Source organism: Parus major, chromosome 4 (genome assembly GCF_001522545.3).
Source record: "Parus major isolate Abel chromosome 4, Parus_major1.1, whole genome shotgun sequence".
NCBI classification, from domain to species: domain Eukaryota; kingdom Metazoa; phylum Chordata; class Aves; order Passeriformes; family Paridae; genus Parus; species Parus major.
Window position 1 is genome coordinate 8,357,048 of NC_031771.1, and position 20,713 is coordinate 8,377,760.

Below are 20,713 nucleotides of genomic sequence, written 5' to 3' on the forward strand. Positions count from 1 at the left end.
CACGTGTGCACTTAAAAATGGCGGACAACTGCCATGCTTAACACACATGTCAAAAACCTTGGGAAAAGGCAGAAAAATGGAGTTACCTTTGGATGAGGAGGATGGCACATTCACCAACATTTCTTTGGCAGATGATTCAGGTAAGAGACTGCAGTACTCTACTACTACAGTGCAAATTCCATAGGCTGAATAACAGCACTGTGAGAGCAGGCAAGTTTGTCCTGATTACCTGGTACAAGGTATTTTTAGCAAATACCCTCAAAAAACTTTTTTTAGTTGCATGGTTTGAATAAGCCTTGTGATGAGCTAAGAATTGAGGGTTTGGGGGTATGGAGGCTACCACAGTTTTCATATATTAGCATATGGTAATATACACATATCATCTGAGCACATAGAGCCTTTCACTGGTTAGAGAGATACTCTTACAGAAATACTAACTTAGTAGTTACTACTATCAAATAAAATACAGATAATGCTGTATACAGAAAAACTTCTGGCATACTCTAATGAGAACTCACAAGAAGTGAGTTAATTGGTAATTGCAAGTTAATTGGTAAAGGAAATAAGGTGATATTTTAAATCCCCACTATTAAGCATTTAATTGTTCTAAAAGAAACTACAAAAGCAAAGACTGCCTACCTCTCCACCCTCCTCCTTCCCACTTATGGAATAAAAATTACTTGGAAGGCGAAGTAGGAGAGTTCTACATAGTGGAAAAATGAAGTCAGTTAATATGAATTGATAATAAATTATTTAGAAAGGTGTGGCCAGAGTATCAACTTGATTATGTCAGCATGGTTGCCAAAGAACATGACTGCTAATTCACACTGCTAGGAATCTGGAGGGCTTCTTTTTGAACAATACAAGCCACATTTCCTTCCCCTCCTTTTTTTTTTTTTTTTTTTCTCACAAAAAATACTATTGAGAATGCTGTATTTACCTCCAATATTAAAAAACCCAAATCCACTAAGTTAATCTTATTTTTAGAACACAATTTCCTATTAGCAATTCCATATTAGTGTGATGGGGCTAAGCTGGATGTTTGAATGCACTTTGTTTGTACATCATACAGGGCTACTGACACCAAAATGTGGTTGGCCCAAATTATTTGCAAAAAGACAATTTGTCAGAGCTCGGTCCAAACTGTTCAATAAGGAAAGGTTCTCCTGACAATGAATCTCACTCTTTTTGTGTAGCAGGGTGTAGAAGAATAGAGAAAGGGTATCCTATAGGACACTGTTTTGTGACCTGCTGCACAGCTGGTAACATATCAAGAACAGACTTGGGGGGGGTGGGGGCAGCATTCAGTGGAACAATTGTCTTCTCTTTGCAAAGCGTTCAGAAGAAGCTGAGTTAGGGATGACTCCATTATACTGGATGTGTTTCAATCTGTCCTGTCTTACAGAGGGGATATGTTTCATGCCATATGGCTTTCTTAGTCTTTCAGGAGATGTCAAGTCTCTTTCTTCAAAAGGCAAACACCCATTTGCTTCCTCTCCTGCTCTAACCTCAGCACCCTTCAGCTTAGAAAATGTTAATACCCATGAGAAAATCAAGCAAGGTTAAAAACTCTCTTATCCAAGCACCAACTGCCAGCATGTTTCCAAGTCAATCCTGGCATTTGAGGCTTGATACTCAAAGATAAGCCCTGACAGATGTCACTGCTATAAAAAAGATCTCCTCAGAGATCACAGAAAATAGGACTACACTGCACATCAGAAACTGAGCACTTAAAATCTGCTGAACTCTTGACTGAAGCTGAACACCCAGGGTCAGAGAAAGCTCATGTTCATAATACAGAGGCTTTTTTATTAAAGATCTGCAACCAGTATTACAGCATTTCCCCTAGTAGTAAAGAGGTGAGGACCACCAGTGAGAAAGTAGAAGTAAAATCAGAATAATTGAAAATAAGTGGCATTTTCAGGCAAGCTTATAACTTGAAGGTACAGAGGTAAATACAGTAAGATTCATGGTGAATATGATAACTCTGGTCCATTTCTTCTGGTAACACCAGGAGGCTAGAAAGTGTAAGAAAAATCCTAACCTACAACAGGAATAAACTATGATATACTTTGTAGGAAACAGTCTTCTTTAACTCTCCCAGATGAAGTTAAGTCTCTGTAGCTATTGAAGCTAATAAAGACAGTGAGCCTTATGGCTCTAACAATAAGACTGGAGAATAACATCAATTCCAGAAGAGCAGGGAAGCTAAAAGTCTACATAGTGAGAGAGTGAAAAAGATTCCTTAGGATGGACAAGTGCAAGTTCAAGCAAGGAGTAAGGAAACGAGGCTTGCAATATGTAGATCCTAAGTGGGCTTTGTCTGAGAATGGCAATGTTTTGTATGCAAGCATTCCTTAATTAAATGTTAAAAAGGTTCACAAAGGTGCACTGGTTATAGTGAACTTGAACACATTTGTTACTGCATAAGGTTTTACCCCCATTTCTTAAAACATACTGCAAAGATACTAAACAGGGAAGTAGAACAACTTGTAATATATATAAAATCTGAATGATAGTCAGAATACAGCCTTCATATTAAAGTTCCCATTTTACAGTGAAAATCCTTTGTGTCAAAGCAACAGGGGTTACTGATCCTCCTTAACCAAGCGCAAGCCATGAATATTTAATAGCTATTGCTCTTTCAAAACAGCAGTGTCTTTCTATTTGTTAAGTATGCACGTATTAAAAATAAAACACTTCCATGTAAATTAAGACAAACAAAAAATGGTAGCAAGATAGAAACTTTCTGGAAAGTATTTTAATAGCATTATTAACAGCACATGAAATCAAGGAAAATGTAGATGAAAATATTTTCACCTTTAATGAAAGAAATATCTTTTAATTTAGAAACTTGCAGCACTAGATACAGCTCCCTCAAGAAATTACCTACCCAAACAAAAGCACAGAGGAAATCAGAGTAAAAGTAAAACAAAACAGTGAAATGTAGTCCAGCATCTGCAAAGATTTCTTTACTGTACTTCCAATCAATGTTGAATAAGCAGATCAAGGCCCTTGTACCTCATTGAAGAGTACCTAGAAATTACCTTACTCTTTTTTCAAATATGCTTTACAGAAAGCCAACATAAGTGACTACATTTCTCATGTAGTCACACATTCTTTTAAAAGCAGATACAAACCCTTAACTTAAAGACAAAGCAGTTTTTCTTCTAATTAAGTTACCAGTAAAGCTTTATGGAACCTTGTTAATTATCCTCCCACAAAACCTGGTGGTAAACCTATAGCGGATTATTACAAGGGGGATCAAACAGTTATGAGGATAATGTTATGTAATATATGTTTGTATTCACAGCCTAAAGCTGCAAAGAGTACAGTTCTTCAATGTACTTAAAAATGCATTTTTGTGGAGTCAGTAGAAATGAGAACTTTTGCACTCATGCTCAATTTTACAAAGGACAGGATGCAGCTATATGTTGCCTATATAGCTATATGTAGCTATATGAAGGCAGGGCTCTTTATGGGTAAAAAGAAATTATCACTTTCTGAGGGCTTGCTTTTTGTAGACTTTCTAAAGAGACTGCATTTTTTCATTCCAACTGTATGCTCACCAGTTACACCATCTGATGAGGTCTCATTTTCACTCAGGACCTAAGGAAAACCAAGACATGCACAATTAGTAAGGATACAGATGAGTTAGAACAACGTAAACCTAAGTATTTGCTCATTTTGTATAAATTGATTTAGTTGGAAAAAGCACAATTTAAGAAGTACTCAAATTTTGCATTTGACAGAAGACCCCAATTATACATTTGCACAAGAATATGTACTATGCTGCAAAAGCTTTTAGAGGTTACTCTGAAAGAGTAAGAATTGCAGAGAATTCAGTGTAAAGCAACACTACATAAAAAAAAGCAACCTCATTAGAGTCTGTTACTTCTGCAGAGAAACAAAAGGATGAAAATTTGATGTAAAGGGTCTTGCAAGTTAGCATTGCAAGGAAAAAGCCTTAAGCCACTTGTGTTCCTTTCTATGTTGGTTTTTTTTTTTTTTGTAGCAATAATTATTCAAAGGGTCAAACAGTACAGTTCAAATTTCAAAGTCATCTCAGCAATATGTACAATGCCCTCCTCTGTTAGTGAAAAAAAGGATACATTTCTATTGTACTGGTGAACAGTGAAGTCTCTGTCATCAGTCAGCTTACGCAGGTGCCTCTGCTGCCTGGAACATCACCAAAAGGGAAGTCAGAGTCTTGCTGGTTTGCACTGTGTGCCATGGGAAAAGCAGGATGTAAAGCAGTTTTAGAAAAAAAGTGTGAAAATATTTGTCATTAGCAGCAATGATGGCAAGTCTGAGTGCAGAGCAATAAAATCCTCTCCTGTCAGTTTGTAACTGTACCTATATATGAATTCAGGTAAACTATTAATGGTACTTTGTATCCTAGGGAGGTTGTTTTATTTTAAGCAAAAATTGCTCTTTCACTGAAAATTAATAAATTGATTTATTCTGCCAGTGACATCAGCTACTTTTAGAAAATCTAAACAGAACTTAGGATACAAGTAAGTATAGATAGCTGCATTTGTAAACTGAAACTTGTTCCTATAAATTTAATATAAGGACAATATAGTGAATGCCTCCTCTGATTTAACCAAATGCCTTAGAAAATAGTTTGTAGCACTGCCTGGAATAGTCTGGCACTGCCTTTTTGTGACCCAAGTGCAGGACCCATCAGATCAACACGCCCATCCAACTTTGTGTCATAATATGCATAGGTGACTACCCTGGGACACATTCTGTGTTATGAAAGGAATCTGATTATTGGGGATATATCTTAAGTTCCTAAATCTTTACATTTAAAGTGCACAAAAATTTTAATTGATAATATATTACACAATGCAAGACAGGTGAGGTTGACACAGGGGACAAAGATGCCATGGTATGTTTATTCTAGCGCTAGGACACACAAGGGGGATCACTCCACCACAAACGTGTGTGTCTCAAACAAAGTGGACACTGTTTATATACACTTAAGTTCATACATATTTATGAAAGTTTCATCTTTGCCTATATTCATAACTTATCCCTGCCTACTCTCGCTTCCTATGTTAATTAGCTTTTTGCCAGTCTATGCTTGCATGCATCCTGGTGGTCTTGGGCCGAGGTCTTTAGATGAAGTAAAGTCTTCCTTGCAGTGCCCCCTGGATGAACTTTGTTCTTGCCTGGCTCTGTTGGTATCCAGCCGTCCCTTGGGGCTCTAGCCACAGTCAAAACTAAAGATCCAGTTCTTACTGGTTTTTAGAGCACTAACTCCTGCTTTACTAATCTTAAATGAGAAGCGAAATCCAGTTGTTGCATAGCAAAGGACCATCTGCTCTGAATGCACTTGATTATATAGCAAACTATTGTTACATAAACTTAGTTATAGGGCTCCCGTATCAAGGTAAGGAATTAAAAAGCCAGTGGGTAAATCATGTGATACATTAGCTTCTGGTTTCTTGGTTGATTTCTCATATAAGAATACTTTGGGCTGTGGATGTTTATTCCATAATATATTTGGTTTGAGCATTTTTGCACTTGTGTTTTGGAGTTTTTGAGTGGGTGCATGTTTTTTGGTGTTTGTTTAAAAGTAGTGGTGCACTGGATATTTAGAGTTCTGGACTTGCCTTCTTTGCCCTGGAAAATAGAGGAAGGGTTAGGAATGCAAGCCTTTTGAAGGGAACACAGAATGATCTAGGCATTCTCTCTGTGGAATTTACACCCAGCAATATCAATCCAAACCTTTTGGTCCCTGGACTGATCAATGCTAACTTCATAACACACAGCACTCTGCAGACTAGAAATGTCATCTACTCTTTGCTGATAACCCCTCTGTAATGCCAACAGTGGAAGCTCAGAACAACAGCTTCCTCTACAGGAAAAACAAAAAAAACTCTCATAGAGGTTGACTTCTGAAAAGGAGTTCATCCTGGTGTTCAAGCTCAGAGTTCAGAATCAGAAGAAAGTATTATAGTTAGAATCCACAACCAGGCAAAGCAGAATGAACCCAAACAATATGGATACCAAAAAGGAAACAGGAGGTAAACTAGCAGCTCTTGAAATTACTACTGTTTTGTTCACAACAGCACAGGAGCCCGTACGCCTGGTTTCTGTTCTGTCCCATAATTTAATATCAAGGATTTTCCCTGTTTCCTAGTCTTGGGACAATTTTGAAAATAATTGCCAACTGTAATCCAGCAAGAAAAGTGGCATTTCTGCAGCAGAAAGGTGTATTTCCTCAAGATCAGCCCACAATATTTTTCCCCTCTTACAATATAAACACACAGCATGTTCTTCACCAGGTAAGCAAGGTCTCCATCCATCTGTATACACCTGAAGAATGTGGCCGTAATATTCCCCCTGTTAATCCAAGTGCTGAAGATTGTTTCATTAGAAAGAATTAGGAGTACCTGTTGATTGTCAGGTTTTTCAGTGGAGCAAGAGCAAAACAGTACAAGCACCTGGCATTTTAAAAACAGCAATTAAGGAAACTTTCCAACAAGCTCCTAAAGCCAGCCACCACCCAAGAGGACTGCTTGCAAGAAATAAAGATTTCTGTGTTGAAAATACCCTTTGTAGAGACAGTGATATGCTTCTAAGTAAACTAGCTAACAGAACTGAGAACAGATTCATTTTCCAGTACAGATGGATAGCCAGACCCTAACTGTAGTACATTTTCAGACCTTGAGTAGCATTCAGTCTAATATGAACTTATCTGAGTGTAAGGTTAAAAAAAGTAATTGACACAATAATAATACTATGGAGGCAACCAGAAGATGATGTTAGAAATATACTCTTTCTGAGGTGCATTTAAAAATACACTAGAGGGCTCACTTCCTAAGTGCCTTTATCTTCCTGAATGCCTGCAGAGCATTGAATTATTTATTTACAACTAGATATATTACTGCAATTTACAGATATAATACGAACATGTTTTACTGCAACGTACGGTTCAAACTACACAGTATTACAAGTTATGCAGTACAGTCACTTCAGTGAAGCCACCAAAATTAGCTCAGGTCATGAATGTTTTCCACTTCTTTGCTGTGGCTCACAGACTGTGCTATGAGGTCAAAGTGAGGACCCTGTGCAGCGCCTTCTGCAATGTATTCCTTCCAGAGAGCCAGGGAAAGAACAATGACAGAGGAGTGTTGTTTGGGAGCTATTGAGCCATTAGATGAGAGCAACTCCGTTAAGTTACTTAAGTTCTTGTGTGACGTGATCTCAACGCTGTGAGACCAAGAGGCACGGAGCTAAATCACAAGCCTCTTACTCTGGACACTGCTGTGAAAAAGGCTACTGACGTGCCAGACTGGAAGCAGCTGGGCCAGATCCGTAGGGCATTGAACTGGGGCAGGGAAAACTTGCTGGACTGCGGCTGGGAGGCTCCCCTCTCCCAGAGCTCCACATACAAGCACCTGGGAGTTAACAGCAGCCACATACATACTGTTTTCTGGGACCTTCCTCAGGCTTTGCCAACCTACATAAATCTGAAGGGGTTCCACACCAGGGAAAAAATGCTTTTTCTTAATCTCTTCTGAACACTACGCAGAGCGACCAACCATTGAGGACCGCTGCCTGGAACGCGGGCAGCGTATGAGCACATAACAAATGAACCAGAAACATTACCCTACTTGCCATTCAGCAGCATGTGAGGGGAGGGGATCGGGTAGGACTGCAAGAGCCCGTGAGTGGGCACAGACATGACGCGTTCCCAGCCACTCCCGCAGAGCCCTCTGGTGGCGGTGAAGAAGGGTTGGCGCTCCCGCCCCGCCCCGCGCGCGGCGCAGGCGCACTGGCAGCGTAGAGCGGGCCGGGCCGGGCCGGGGCAGAGCCCGCGGGAGGCGGTGGCAGCGGGGCAGGTGCGGGGCAGGTGCCGCGGGGTCGACCCAGGTTAGGAGTGCATGCAGGGGTGGGCGGGCAGGGCCGCGAGGCGGCCACCCGGGTGCTGCGGGGACGCCCCTTTGCAGTGCTGCCACCAGCCCGGCCGTCTTTCTCAGGCCCGCGGGCGCTGCTGTTAGCGCACCTGCCCCGTTCGGCAGTTTGAGACGGGGATGGGAACGGGCGGGGTGGGAAGATGCGAGGGGCCCAAGGCAAACACTCCCGTCTCGTAGGCCTGTGCACTGGCCAGGAGTGGCGGGGGGACAATACAGGGCATTCTGTTTCGGAATTCAGGAATAGCCAGTTCTAGAATAAGCTATTCCAGAATGATCGGAGCTGAGAAGGTGGCGATTACCTCATTGAAACAGCGATATCAGTAATCTAGATCAGTTATTTTTGTAAACAGAGGCACAGTTACTCAAGGAACCACAGGTACCTACGGCATGAGGCCTAGGAGAAAAAGAAGGGTGAAGAAGGTTGTTCTGCCTTAGGCTTAAGCACTGATCCTTCAATATAACAGAAGTCCCAATAATTTCTGCCTCCGTGTTTTTTTGTTTTTTTTTTTAAGCAGAGTATCGCTCAAGAAAACTCTCTGCAAAAGTGGAAGGAGCCCCTACTACAATGATGAACGCCGATATGGATGGTATAAATTCTTAATGTTCTTGTTATTCTAATTAGTATAATTTCAAACTGTTAACAGAGGTTGCACTAAAACTCTCATGATTTATTGCAGCTGTTGAGAATCAGGTGGAATTAGAAGAGAAAACACGGCTTATTAATCAAGTTTTGGAACTGCAGCATACACTTGAAGGTTAGCAGCTTGACACATCAGATTTTTTACAAATATACAGTAATAAGCAAAAGAAAATAACCTGACTGCTCTTGCCCTTAGTCACAGTGTCCGGAAGTATGTCACTTAAAGCAGCTGAAGAATCAAAACCAAGGTCTTGGAAATAGGGTTTTTTTTCTTCCTCTTTATGCAACATTATGTTTGCTCAGCCTTGGTAATACACAGCAAGTAGAACAGGCAATAGAGTTAATATGTCCATATTTGTTAGAGGACACACATCTAAGGCTGCTCATCACTGAACTTGTTTCTGAGTAATTTAGTTTGCAGTAACCTAATTCAAAAATTCAAGAAAGTAATAAACTTACAGTCTAGCAGTAAGTTTAAAAAGTTGGTTAAAATACTGTACTACAAAATATATAGGAAAAGTGGCCTTTAGGTATAGCACAAGTAGGAGAATGTTGTATAATACCCAGTCGTAATGTTTTCTGAATTAAAGGTGTGACCAGTCTGATGTAGGCCCGTAGAACATATTCATTATTGTATGCAATAGTGTCTAATATTTTTCTTATAATATCACCTTCGCAGATCTCTCAGCACGAGTAGATGCTGTTAAGGAAGAAAACTTGAAACTGAAATCAGAAAACCAAGTTCTTGGACAGTATATAGAAAATCTGATGTCAGCATCTAGTGTTTTCCAAACAACTGACACAAAAAGCAAAAGGAAGTAAGGGTTGACTCACAGATTATGTAATTGTATTGCTGCTGGGGTTTTTTTGTTGTTAACTGGCATAGGCTACATAAGCTAAAATTCTTTAGTTTGTGGCTTACTGGATTCTCAAAGATTATAAACTTTGGTAATAAACAATTAAGAGCATTATCATGAACAGGAGACAAGTTTGTGTAATAAGCCATGTGCAAATGTAGTGTAGATAATTATAAAATTGTAGTATTTGTTTTAAAAATGACCATATCTTGTTAAAAAGCAGGTTAGTTTGTCAGGTTAAACAAAGTTCTGTTGGCACTCTGAGGTCTTAGGGTAGATTTCTTGACTAGCTGGTAATATTTATAATACTGTGTTGAAACCCCATTTGATAAAAATATTCAGTTTAACTGCATCACTTTTTTCACCTGAGATGTGTTTACTGTTCATAGCTCTACAAAACAAAACAAAAACCTATAAACCAGTTAAGCGTTTCTGTGAAGTAGGAACACTATGACATTGTTTGCGGGGCTTGCATACAGAAAAACACCTTGTACTTTTTTTGGGAAGGGGGAGGGTAAGAGGAGGAACAAGGGTGAGCAATTTAATCAGGGAATACTAAACTGATGCAGTATCAGATGTAATGTGTACACGTGAAACCATTGCTGCTTTTCCATTTCCCTGAAGAATAATCAGGCACATCATCACAATGTATGATCTTCCTGAAGTTCTTCTGTTGTGTGATGAAAAGTTAAGTAAAAACCTTGGTGATAAACTTTTCAGAAAGAGGTCAGCAATGCTTCTCATACTCATGAACAATCTGCATCAAGGAACTGAGAACAAGTCTTTCCTTCCCCCCTTTTACTTTCCTTCTTAAGTGCCAAACTTGTCTTTGCTTCAGACCTCAGAGCAGCTGTTTTCCTGCCTCATAGCCTAAGCTTGTGTAGATCTTGAGGCACTGCATAAAAACAGCTAAGGCAGAAGGATGCAGTGGAACAATGGTGGATTTTACCTCTCAAAATGGCACTGCTCTGGGCAATGCCTGGTGGCAAGGTGCTGTTTTTTCTTGGCTTGGATGTTAGGTTTTGTAGGGGAGCTTAGCCCAGATTATGGGTCTGAGCACTTCCCACAGAGGCAGCATGTACAGCATAATCAGTATTAAGGGAGAGCAGAAGCTGAAATACAAACAAGTAAGTAAATTTTAGCAGTACTTAGTTACATCTTTTCCAACTTGTCCTACAGCAGCTTTGCAGACTTATTTATGTATGTTAGCTAGGACTGAGTTCTCACTTCAGTAATGAAGCTATTTTACTTGACCTTTTAAAAGGAAACCACTAGTTCAAGGATCTCTCTCAAGCATGGTGTGAATGAGGCAGTGTAATAGAAGAATAAATCCTTCTCAAATCCCAACTTTCTTAGCAGCCAGGTACTTCTGTCTCAAGTGTAAGATGACATTGTGAGCTTCCCCTCTCCCAAAGGTCAGGTTTCCCATTTCTCCCCATTTAAAATGGTTGTACAATGCTTGAGTCAAAAGACTCTAAACAAAGTCAAAAGACTGCAAACAAAGCACTAATAGTACAGTCTTGAAGGCTGTTTACAAGTCTGGGTCAAGAAACCAAATGATGAAAAATGGATAATACCATTTGTGTCATGGGGTCCTTGTCAACATCTCAAATTAATTTTAATCTTCTTAAAATTAATTTTAATCTTCTGTGGACTACTTTTTCACATTACTGGAACTCTAAATTAATCCAAGAGTTGCTAGCAGGTAGAGTAGATCACATGGCTAGAGTTTGAGCATTAAAAGAACAATCATAGAAAGCATTTGACTTCTAAAGGTTGCATTGCATTATAGCCATCGTAGCTTTAAAGCCACATTCCTACCGTCTCCATCTGCACTGTAGCTCAACTGGTAACACAGCATGCGCTTGTTAAGACTTCAGCAATTCCCAAGATAAAGTAATTTTAAAATTATGGTTTTGTATTGTAGATTGGATAGTGGTATTTTATCCATCAGTGTGTATATAGCAGTTATTTAATCTCCATGCCATTTTACATCCCACTACTGTGGCCTTCATTTAACTTACGAACATTTTAAAGATGCTGTATTTCTGACTTTACACCAAATAAAAACCTTTCATTTGTCTCAATTAGTTTGGTTTAACATTTGTAAACCCTAAAACTTCTCCTAACTATCTGTAGTCAAAAGGTAAAAAGGCAGTAGGGTTAGTAATCATCTTAATGGTTTTGATATAGCTGAACGGTCTGAAAAACTAGATGTAATTGAGATTAAACTTGGGTTAATGAATCTAGTTTTAGCAAAGCTTCAGTTTCTCTCTGTTTAAGCAATCAGTCATACATTTCTGACTACTCTTCTATTCTTTCTAAAGTAAAAAGGAAAAGGAATGGTAGACTGCATCCACTGTTGCCAAAAAGCTAAAGCTTGTACTTCTCCATGTGGGAGACTATTAAGCCAAGTTAGAAATGTTACTTTTTCCTAACTTTTAGTGAGCTTTACATTAGACAGAAACCAGAATTATTACTTCATCGTGCCTTCATGAATGCAGATGCCAACTGAAGAGTAGCTTCAGCTGTAACTAAATAAAAGGGCATCAGTACTACTTCACCTTCCCTGCATATAAAAAGTGTTCAGTCTGGGATTTGGCATCCTCAGACTGACAGCTTTTTCATCAAGCTACAGCATTGGCAGAGGGGTGGAGATCTTAGCAGGCTGTGGAGAACTTGTTACTTATGGAGTTCCAGAGATGACTGAAAGTTTGGACAAGACATGCTGGAACTGAAAATCATTATTTTGTTAATTTTAAAGCTCTTTCAAGCAACCATGATAGCAAGATGAAGTTTGTTTCCTGAAATACCTGTTCAAATAAAAATTGAGAGTGCTCAGGAAGTGTGGTTGAAATCTCAGTGTTGCACTGTATCAATGAACAGACGTTGCCTGGCTTTCTACTTCTAGAGCCTCAAATCCTCAACATCTCTGGTATTTCTCCTCTAATTATCAGCATAAATCTAGATCCAAATAAGCTAATGTGCAGAAGGATGTATGCTATCTATAGGTTCTAGGTGATCAAAGCTGATGGGGCATCAATCAATACTTTATGGGAACTTTTAAGTTTGTTTTTTTTAAGTTCAAAAACCTAGGGGAATATGACCATCCCCCATGGGGTGACTAATCTCTGGAGTAACTAAATCACACCAAAGAAATGCTAATAACTAGAGTAACTATCACATATCAGAGGAAAAAAAACCCTCCAAAACCCCTAAACAAACAAACAGACTCCCAGGACATCCAAATGCTCTAACAATTCCAAAGGACTTCTATCAGACTAAGACATAATTAATTTAAAAGGTGAGCTGAAGTGCTCCCTGACAGCTCACCCTAACTATTGCCAGCAGAATACTACACTGGTAACAGCTTTTATCTATTGCTGAGGAGTAATCTGGAGTTTTCACTTTTTACCTTTTGCACAGACACCCTAAATAAAGAGCTAGCAACTTGCAGTTAACTTAAAAAAAAAAAAAAAGACAAAAAAAGCCCCAAGTTAAACAAAAACTTACAGACATTTCCATGTGATTCACACCAAGTAAAAGTCATATATAATTAACTTTTGAACACTTTAAAACAAGCATTTGAGGACACTGGCTTCTTCATTAGGGTTAAGCATTCATTTCTTAGAGACTTCCATGGAATCTGCTGTGAAAATACTTCTTTTGAAAGTGGGTAAATTTTATGACAGGCACAAGAAAATCTGTTAGATTCCTTATGAATTAATGTATTTCTGCTTGTTTCTAATGTATGACTATTTCTGCTAGCATTTACGCATTCTACTACAGGCAGCTGCCAAGTAGCAAGAGCTTTCTGGTGACTGAAATTTTATTGTTTAATATACAGCTGAACTTAAATGAAACCAAGTTTCTTTACAATAAGCAGTTTATTTAAACTATGAGAATGCCCAAGTTACTCACATAGTAGAAAACTTAATCCATCAAAAATTCTTACGTATATCAGTAAATTCCATATTAAGCAAGAATTAATAAATATTTTAAGGTGACAATATACACTTAGCAAGTATTCTATAAACAGGTTGTACCATTCTGGTTTGGAACATGAGAACTATAAAAGTTTGAAAAAATCATCTGTATATGACTTCTGCAGATTTGATACCTGCATTCAAGAGTATGTCAAACAAGTCACATCAATTACCACTTGTATTCTATTTTAAAATATGTCTTGAAAATAAATTACAGTGATCAATGCCTTAAGTGAACAGGTGACCACCCATGTAACAAGATCAACTAAAATAAATAAATTACAATAAAAATTGTTGCTAGCACAAAATTATCATACAAAAACAATTATTGCATTTAGCTCTGCACAGAAAAAATACCTTTTCTCAGCAATGTGAACTGCTATAGATGCTACATCTAAACTACCATCCTCTTTTTAGCTGAAAACTGTAAACAGCTTGTTTTGTGCTAGAGCTACAAAAGTATTATGATGCATTCATTTAAAAAAATATTCAGAGTAAGTTTATTTCCAACTAATACTAATTTCTAAGAAACATCGAATCTTCACCTAAAATTTAGCTGGTCAACTTGTAATTTCCCTTTTATTTTGAATTTGAAATACCAGTTAACTCTTTACAGATAGCATTTATCATTAAAAAAATGGAATTGAGGAAGTTTGGGGTGGCTAAAGCAGTCTGAGAATTAAAATAAAGAGGTTAAATAGCACCCCACCCCCGCTCTTTTCCCATCAAAGCTCAGGAATTTTCCAGGCCCACTGAAGTGGCACACCAAAAATTACTGTCACTGTCTCTAGACCTGTAAACACCAGCTAGAAATAACTCAGTCCTTTCGTACTCTTCTTTTGCGCACTGATTTCAGTGGATGATCTCCCATTCCTTCATCTGCTTCTTTCCTCTGGAAAAAAAAATAAATTCAGCATTAACATTTTAAACCTATTTTAATTATTGAAACTGCCATGCTATGTTATTCCTCTTCCTGAATTCCCCAGACATTTTATCACTAAATGCAGCACTTAAGTGATAGGACATTTTTTTCCACACTACTAATCCAATGATCAATAAAGTGGGTAGAAGACCTTTCCTTTCTGTATTCAGAAGGAAAAGAATAGTATGTCTAAACTGATCTAAGAAATTTGTTTTTGCCCATGTCTTTGCTGGTTTAAAAGTATTGACTTTTAAATTAATTTAGTAACTTCCTTAAAGTGCACCTTTCACTATTTTATTTCCACTTCTGAAGTAAGACACATTTAAAACATTTTAACTGTTCGCTTTGGAGAGCTACAAATCGAGCAACCTGTCCTTAAATCAGATGTAGTGTTCCCAGTTTAAAAGCAATGAGGACTTATGGAGGCACAGGAAAAGCCTTTCCAATGTGAAATCCATTCTCAGGCCATGCATTGCTTCCTCACTTTCCTGCATCACCTAACGGCAGGCACTTCTTTAGAAGGAATAGCTGATAGATTGTGGCCCAGCCTGAGTGAGGACATAGGGTACATGATGTGTTCCCGACAGCTCACAACAGGAACACCTACACGCCGAAAACATTCACAGAAAAGTAAGCTGTGGCCTCACTGTGACACTGTGTAGTGCCACAGACACATTCGGAGCTTGCCATTACTTTCACGCAGAGTCATGTGACTCTTAGCAGAGTTCAATAGATACTGTATTCCTGGGTAAATGTACAAGGAAAAGAAAATTTCTTACAGGAACAAGAGAAAATACAGAATAAGGGGTAATTAACAAAGACTTTTAGTGCTAAAACAGTGAAACCTCATGCAAGGTACAGTTTCCTAGAAGAGTTTTACATGAAAATGGGTTAACATAACATTAAACAACTGCCTTAACCTGGAAAGTGACTCATTTAGGGAGTGACAAGCACAAGATGATCAATGGGTTGATCTAAAGCTTTTCAGACACTGCCAGTTTCTAAATGAAAGAATAATGAGTAGTTGACAAACAAGAAAAGCACAAATTCTATTCTAAAATGATATTTTATGAAAATAATTTTGTAGAGTATCTGGCTGACTGGATTCATCTGCAAAAGAAAAATGAAACTGCAGATGCTGTATTCAAAAACAGTATTGTTATTTTGCTTAAAACCTTATTTTGGAATAAAAACCCCCCCGAATATAACTGTAAAACTTAAGGTTTTTCTAGGTCTCGGGAAAAGGCTATTCAGTTGGAAGCATATGTTCAATCAGTTAAGAAGCACAATGAAAACTGACCAATCTGCTGCAGTATCCGAATTTTCAAGACTTGCAATTCATTTAATAATCTGTTACAAACTACACTCCTGTAAAAACACTTCATGTGTAGGGTGTAGGAGAAGGGTTTACAGGCAACTTTGCCCCTGATGAGTTACAGCTGTGTTAATTACCAAAAACAGCCTAGGCCCTTAATAGGTCACGGGTATATACAATAAGGATGAGTGTGATGAAAGGGTGGATTGGCTAGTCAGGGGAATATCCTGAGGAACAGAAGGAACTGAGGTAATCAGGAACGATCCAGAGGAGGACTAAGAGGAGAGAAAGGATAGACCAAACAGGGACTGACCAAATCAGAGAGAGAATTGCAGCTGTGAGGTCAGTCTGAGTCTGCAGTAGGAGCCTGCAGACAGAGTCTACAAAGGAAGCTTACAGTGGGAGCTTTTTGTAGTGAGAGGCAGTGAGGAGCTGGAGTCAAATTATAAGGAACAATAAACTGGGACCCTTTCCACATTGTTGAACAAGGGTGTATGTCTTACTCAATTCTATCTCTAATGCGAGCCCTGCTGCGACAGTAGGGAGCTGCCCAAACACTTCTGTACTATAACCTGTAATTATGCATTTGAGGTGTCAAACTCAAAGACTATTTCAGCCTTGGGATTTGTTTTATGGCTCAGTGGTAGAAAAACACTTGAAGGTAACTGGGCTTAGAGGTATGATGTCAGACAATAGCTGACAATAGAAAGTAGGGAAAAATGCAAACTTACCTCATCTTCTGAATCAGATTTATTTGATCTATCATCACCTTCTTGACTTTCATCTGGAACTTCATTTTCTTCTTCATCATCATAAATATCTTCACCACCTTCATCTTCTGCAGAAGTAGTTAATTTTACTTTGTAAACAGAACTGTATTACAAATACATTATATCCAGACATACTAATAAGGAAAATAAGCCAATTTCAGTCCTAAAATGAAAAGCTTGTTTGGAATATACCATAAAAACATCTCTGAGATATAGAGAGTAGAATTCTCATGAATTAGTAGAAAGTGATAACTGCCAGATTTAATAACCTACTTTAATAGCTCCAACTTGGCCTCTTGTCATAATAGCCCATACTGCCTTCAGTCTTGTTGCTGACTTAATGGACTTGATTTATTTTACTTTAAAATAAATAGCTAGCTAGCTAGCTATTGTACTGGACAGTTTTGAGAGCAGAGTCCAAAACAGGACAACACAGGCATCCGAAATCTGACTAAATTCTGATTTAGATGGGAAGTACAGTATTGCAGTTATCAGTCATCCAGCATGGGAGTCACCTACATCCTAAGGGTACTCCCCTTTTCAGCAGGGAATTCTTCTGATATACTATTTTGATTGAGAGATAAGCAGATCTTTATTCCCCCCTTCTTGTGCATTTTTGCAATGCAGAAACTAGTCAGAAAAGCACTGTACTCCCCTTAGCTCACTCAAAGTATGTCCAGCTTGCACTACTACTGCACTACCAGTACCATTTACAATAATTTCTATCAAGAGAAACCAAGATATCTTAAATCTGACAGAAAGGATATTCATTGGCATTTTGCAACTTAACAGTCTGCCAGTGGCTTGTTTAAAAACAGCAGTAAAGTAGTTCTCAATTCTGTCCTTGTCAGGACATACCTACATCTCATAAGCACCACTTAGGTGTGAAAAAAAAAGGGAAAAAAAACAAAAACAAATACCAAAAATACAGATTTTTGTATTACACCAGAATTTGTATCTTTGGTATTTGGTTTTGGTTTTTTCCACACCAAATTCTTACTGTTGCATCTCAGTTAAACTGAAACAAAAGTATCCATAAAAATTTAGAATGCAATCACATATCAGACAAGACTCTGCTGATTCTTGGTGATGAAAATCTAGAAATACCTAATTTGTTAAAATATTTGAGACTTCTGTAGTAGTACCAAGAACTCTGGCTGCGATATAGCTATAAATTGAGCCAAACAGAGCTTCACTAACTCTTATGAAGTAAGAAGTTAGTTTAGCCATCTGTCAATATACCTGGTTCATGTCTACTATGGCTCTATTTCTATTATCAAAAGGAGAAATATGACCAAGTAACAAAGATCATAGTTTAAGAAAGATGTAGAAAAATATCTCTGTCCTAAAACTAAGGCCTTAATAAAAGAGCTTAACAGAAATTCACAAAACCTTTGCTCATATTCTAATAATGAGATTGGAAATGATAAATGAGGCAAATTCATCTCTTCCCATAAGTACAAATTTCAGTAGAGGGGGAAAAAACCCCAAAGAAAAAATACTTCAGACATCAGAAGCTGTAGAACCCAGAACTATACTATTTAAATTTTAAAATTTATCAAATAGCAATTGAAGCATTATTTCATATAAATAATTGTAGAACTTGACAAATAAAGCCTGTGCCCCTGAAATTCCATTTTGTGGCAACATTCTTTTACTTCCTGCAATATCTTTTTAGAGGTCAAGGAAAGCAAGGAGACAAAGCATACAAATAGATAAAGCCAAAAAATTAACATAGAACAAAATAAAACAGTAAATCCCAAGGACAATTTCCTTCAAGAAGTACTCTGTCAGCAACTCATTGTCACTGATGTTAAAGAAATCACCAAGTATTTCTAAAATTTGGTGCTGTGCCACACTTCCTTTTTCAAATGATCCATACAATGTGGATCTAAAGTCACTCAGTATTCCACAGCTCAAAATGCCATTACCTTCAACTCCAAAAAAAACAAAGGAGGAGGTAATGACTATGAAGGAAACATAAAAATCATAAGGAGACAAAGATACTAGTAGAAAATATTTATGACTACAGATACCATAGGGAGAAATCTCAGGGGAAACTTGCATGTGCACCTGATGGAAACTGGCATAAACCAGCCTGAAGTTCTACCATCAACAAGGATGAAGAGGGAAGAAAACAGAAAGGAGAGACCCACTTGCAAGCCCTGGCCCAAACTGCTTCCTTTGCCTACTACCTGAAACAGGAGCCTCTCTTCCCATCTTCTTTGTATCCTTTATAAGCTCTCTTTTTGTTTCCGTTTCTCTTCTCTCTGTAGCAAAAAGAATCAGGAAAAGGAGGCAGAAGACAAATTCTCTAATGCTTTCAGATACAAAGAGGCAAAAGAGCAATAGAAAAAAGGGGAAGGGGAAGATTTCAACCCACAAGCATAAAAGGTGGCAGGAAGCTAAGCAATTCTTCTTAAAGCAAGAAACCATGAAGTCATATAACAGCAAAGTGTGATCTTTCTCTCTGAAGCCTAGAATTTATCTGAAAACGCTGGAATAGTCATACAAAAGCTAGCTAGGTTAGTTTTACTTTTTTTTTTTTCTCTTTCTCCTTACTTTTAGTAACTAAAAGTAAAGGTCTAAAATAAAACCTACCTTTGCAACACAATGAACAGCTGTTCCAATTAACAATTTAAGAAAGCTGTAGGAGCTGAACAATGTTCCTCTGCAATTGCCTGGGCCTTATTTCTAACATAGAAACACACATTTTAACATATTTATTAATACTGTTATTTATACATCTTAATGTATTATTTATTAATACTGAGTTGGGGTTGGGAGAAATTATCCTCCACTCTGATGAAAACAACATGCTCAACTGGGAGAATTTTTGTATTAAATGTTAGAATGGGGATTTGTTAGAGGCTTGCAAGTTTCTGTGAGGGAAAAAAAATATCTTAATACCATGGAGGGGATCTTGAGTCACCTTCAGAAGTAAGAGAGAAGATTTTTCCCAGGGAGAAAAAGGATCCCATCTGGAATTTATTACAGTACACAAAGCCAATAAAGTTGCTTCAAAAAAGACAAGCGGGAGTCAAACAACTTGAGAAGGCTGACCTAGAACAGATGCTAGACAGAGTTAAGAATAAAGTAGGTATTTATTAAAAGGCCTTAAAGGATACACCTTTAAGTACAGTACAAGAGCCTGGCCAGAGCTACACCCAAGATGGACCCAAAATGGTCACAAAATGGACAACTGGTCACAAGGTCTCACATTTTTATAAGTTTTGGTCCATCTGCATATCAGGGTTAAATGTCCAATTACAGTTTCAGATTATGAAGTCATATCCTTCTTGTTTTCTCTCTTCAGTCCATCGTTGTTTATGGTTTTGTGCCTGAAACTTGTAACAATTGTCCTCGGTATCAAGCTGTGAAAGGAATTGTTTTCTCCACTCACTCTATGAAGAGAGCTCACTAACGCTTAATATGAAGCTCAAAACTACACACCTAGGCAGCACAGAATCTGAAAAATATGAAAGCTAAAATTTAAGGCATCAATGTGTTGAAATTAAATTAACTGACTGACTTAACAGAAGAATATTGGAATTGAAGAATGGCAACTTTGCAGCAGCAGCATATTTAAGTACAAACTATGATCTGCATCAAGACTGGGTAGAATAAAACAGTCTGCAATTCGGGAGCAAAGAACAGGTCGAGTAGAGTAAGATCAAAAGGAAAATGTAGGAAGATACAATACTGAAATTATGTACCTACAATTTAAGCTAAAGTAAAGAATGTATATAGCATAACCAGAATAATTAAGTGCCTTGGTAAGGCGCTCGAATAGCAAGGCAGATGGACTAAGTTTGGTGTGGCAAGCATGTGACAAATATGTACTCAATTCTGTCAGTACTGGCAATGAAACTGCTGATACTGAGTAAATTTTTAAGTCATACAGACAGAAGCCATCAACACTCATGGAACATGGTGCAAAGACAGACAAAACCTACCAAGTTTCAGTCAGTAATAAAAAGTGATGTCAGTACCAAGACAAAAACCCCAACAAAACATGAATATCTGCTATGTCTCTAATTATGCATGCCAGTCCCTTGTCACTTTCTTTGCTTTCACCAAGGAAGAGTGAAATAAGAGGCAGAATCTTGCAGAGCTCTGAAGCTAAAAACTTTCTCAAAGTCAGGATAGTGCATTGTAAGTTAGGTGCTTTGGTTTTTATTCATTATATAGACATGGAAATGCTAACAGCACCTCAAAGCTATAGCTGAGTAGTACCCAGTAATCTTCAATCCCATGGGATGATTTTATCTTTGGATGCTGAAGTACAGTTC

General features: G+C 38.0%; 2 protein-coding genes across 19 annotated transcripts in view; one reads left to right on the top strand and one right to left on the bottom strand.

Annotated features, from left to right (window-relative positions):
- Positions 1 to 18,633, top strand: SCOC (short coiled-coil protein). 13 transcript variants are annotated; one of them, XM_033513816.1, is made up of 4 exons: positions 1 to 140; positions 8,444 to 8,518; positions 8,609 to 8,686; positions 18,454 to 18,633. In XM_033513816.1, the coding sequence occupies exons 1-4, from the start codon at positions 47 to 49 to the stop codon at positions 18,618 to 18,620; spliced, it is 414 nt and encodes a 137-aa protein (XP_033369707.1). In that variant the 5' UTR covers positions 1 to 46; the 3' UTR covers positions 18,621 to 18,633. The 13 variants fall into 13 exon arrangements, with proteins under 13 accessions (XP_033369707.1, XP_033369708.1, XP_033369711.1 ...); XM_033513817.1 differs by having other exon boundaries at positions 8,447 to 8,518; XM_015624612.3 differs by lacking the exon at positions 18,454 to 18,633 and adding an exon at positions 9,251 to 9,549 and having other exon boundaries at positions 13 to 140; positions 8,447 to 8,518.
- CLGN (calmegin) overlaps positions 13,297 to 20,713 on the bottom strand; it is a 27,624-nt gene continuing 20,207 nt past the window's right edge. For 3 of the 6 annotated variants that reach the window (XM_015624603.3, XM_015624604.3, XM_033513805.1), the window contains 3 exons: positions 18,617 to 18,691; positions 16,383 to 16,489; positions 13,297 to 14,306 (listed from right to left, as the gene is read on the bottom strand). In XM_015624603.3, coding sequence (XP_015480089.1) covers positions 14,232 to 14,306; positions 16,383 to 16,489; positions 18,617 to 18,691 — 257 coding nt within the window. In that variant the 3' untranslated portion in view covers positions 13,297 to 14,231. Of the gene's footprint in view, positions 14,307 to 16,382; positions 16,490 to 18,616; positions 18,692 to 19,028; positions 19,116 to 19,553; positions 19,796 to 20,713 lie in introns of those variants that run through there. The other 3 variants (XM_033513806.1, XM_033513807.1, XM_033513808.1) reach the window with 3 other exon arrangements.

Coding starts and splice junctions, on each gene's coding strand:
- SCOC (XM_033513810.1), top strand. CDS start 7,698: ATGACGCGTTCCCAGCCACTCCCGCAGAGCCCTCTGGTGGCGGTGAAG. Junction 8,519..8,608: donor GATGAACGCCGATATGGATG/GTATAAATTCTT, acceptor GATTTATTGCAG/CTGTTGAGAATCAGGTGGAA. Junction 8,687..18,453: donor ACTGCAGCATACACTTGAAG/GTTAGCAGCTTG, acceptor TTATGACTACAG/ATACCATAGGGAGAAATCTC.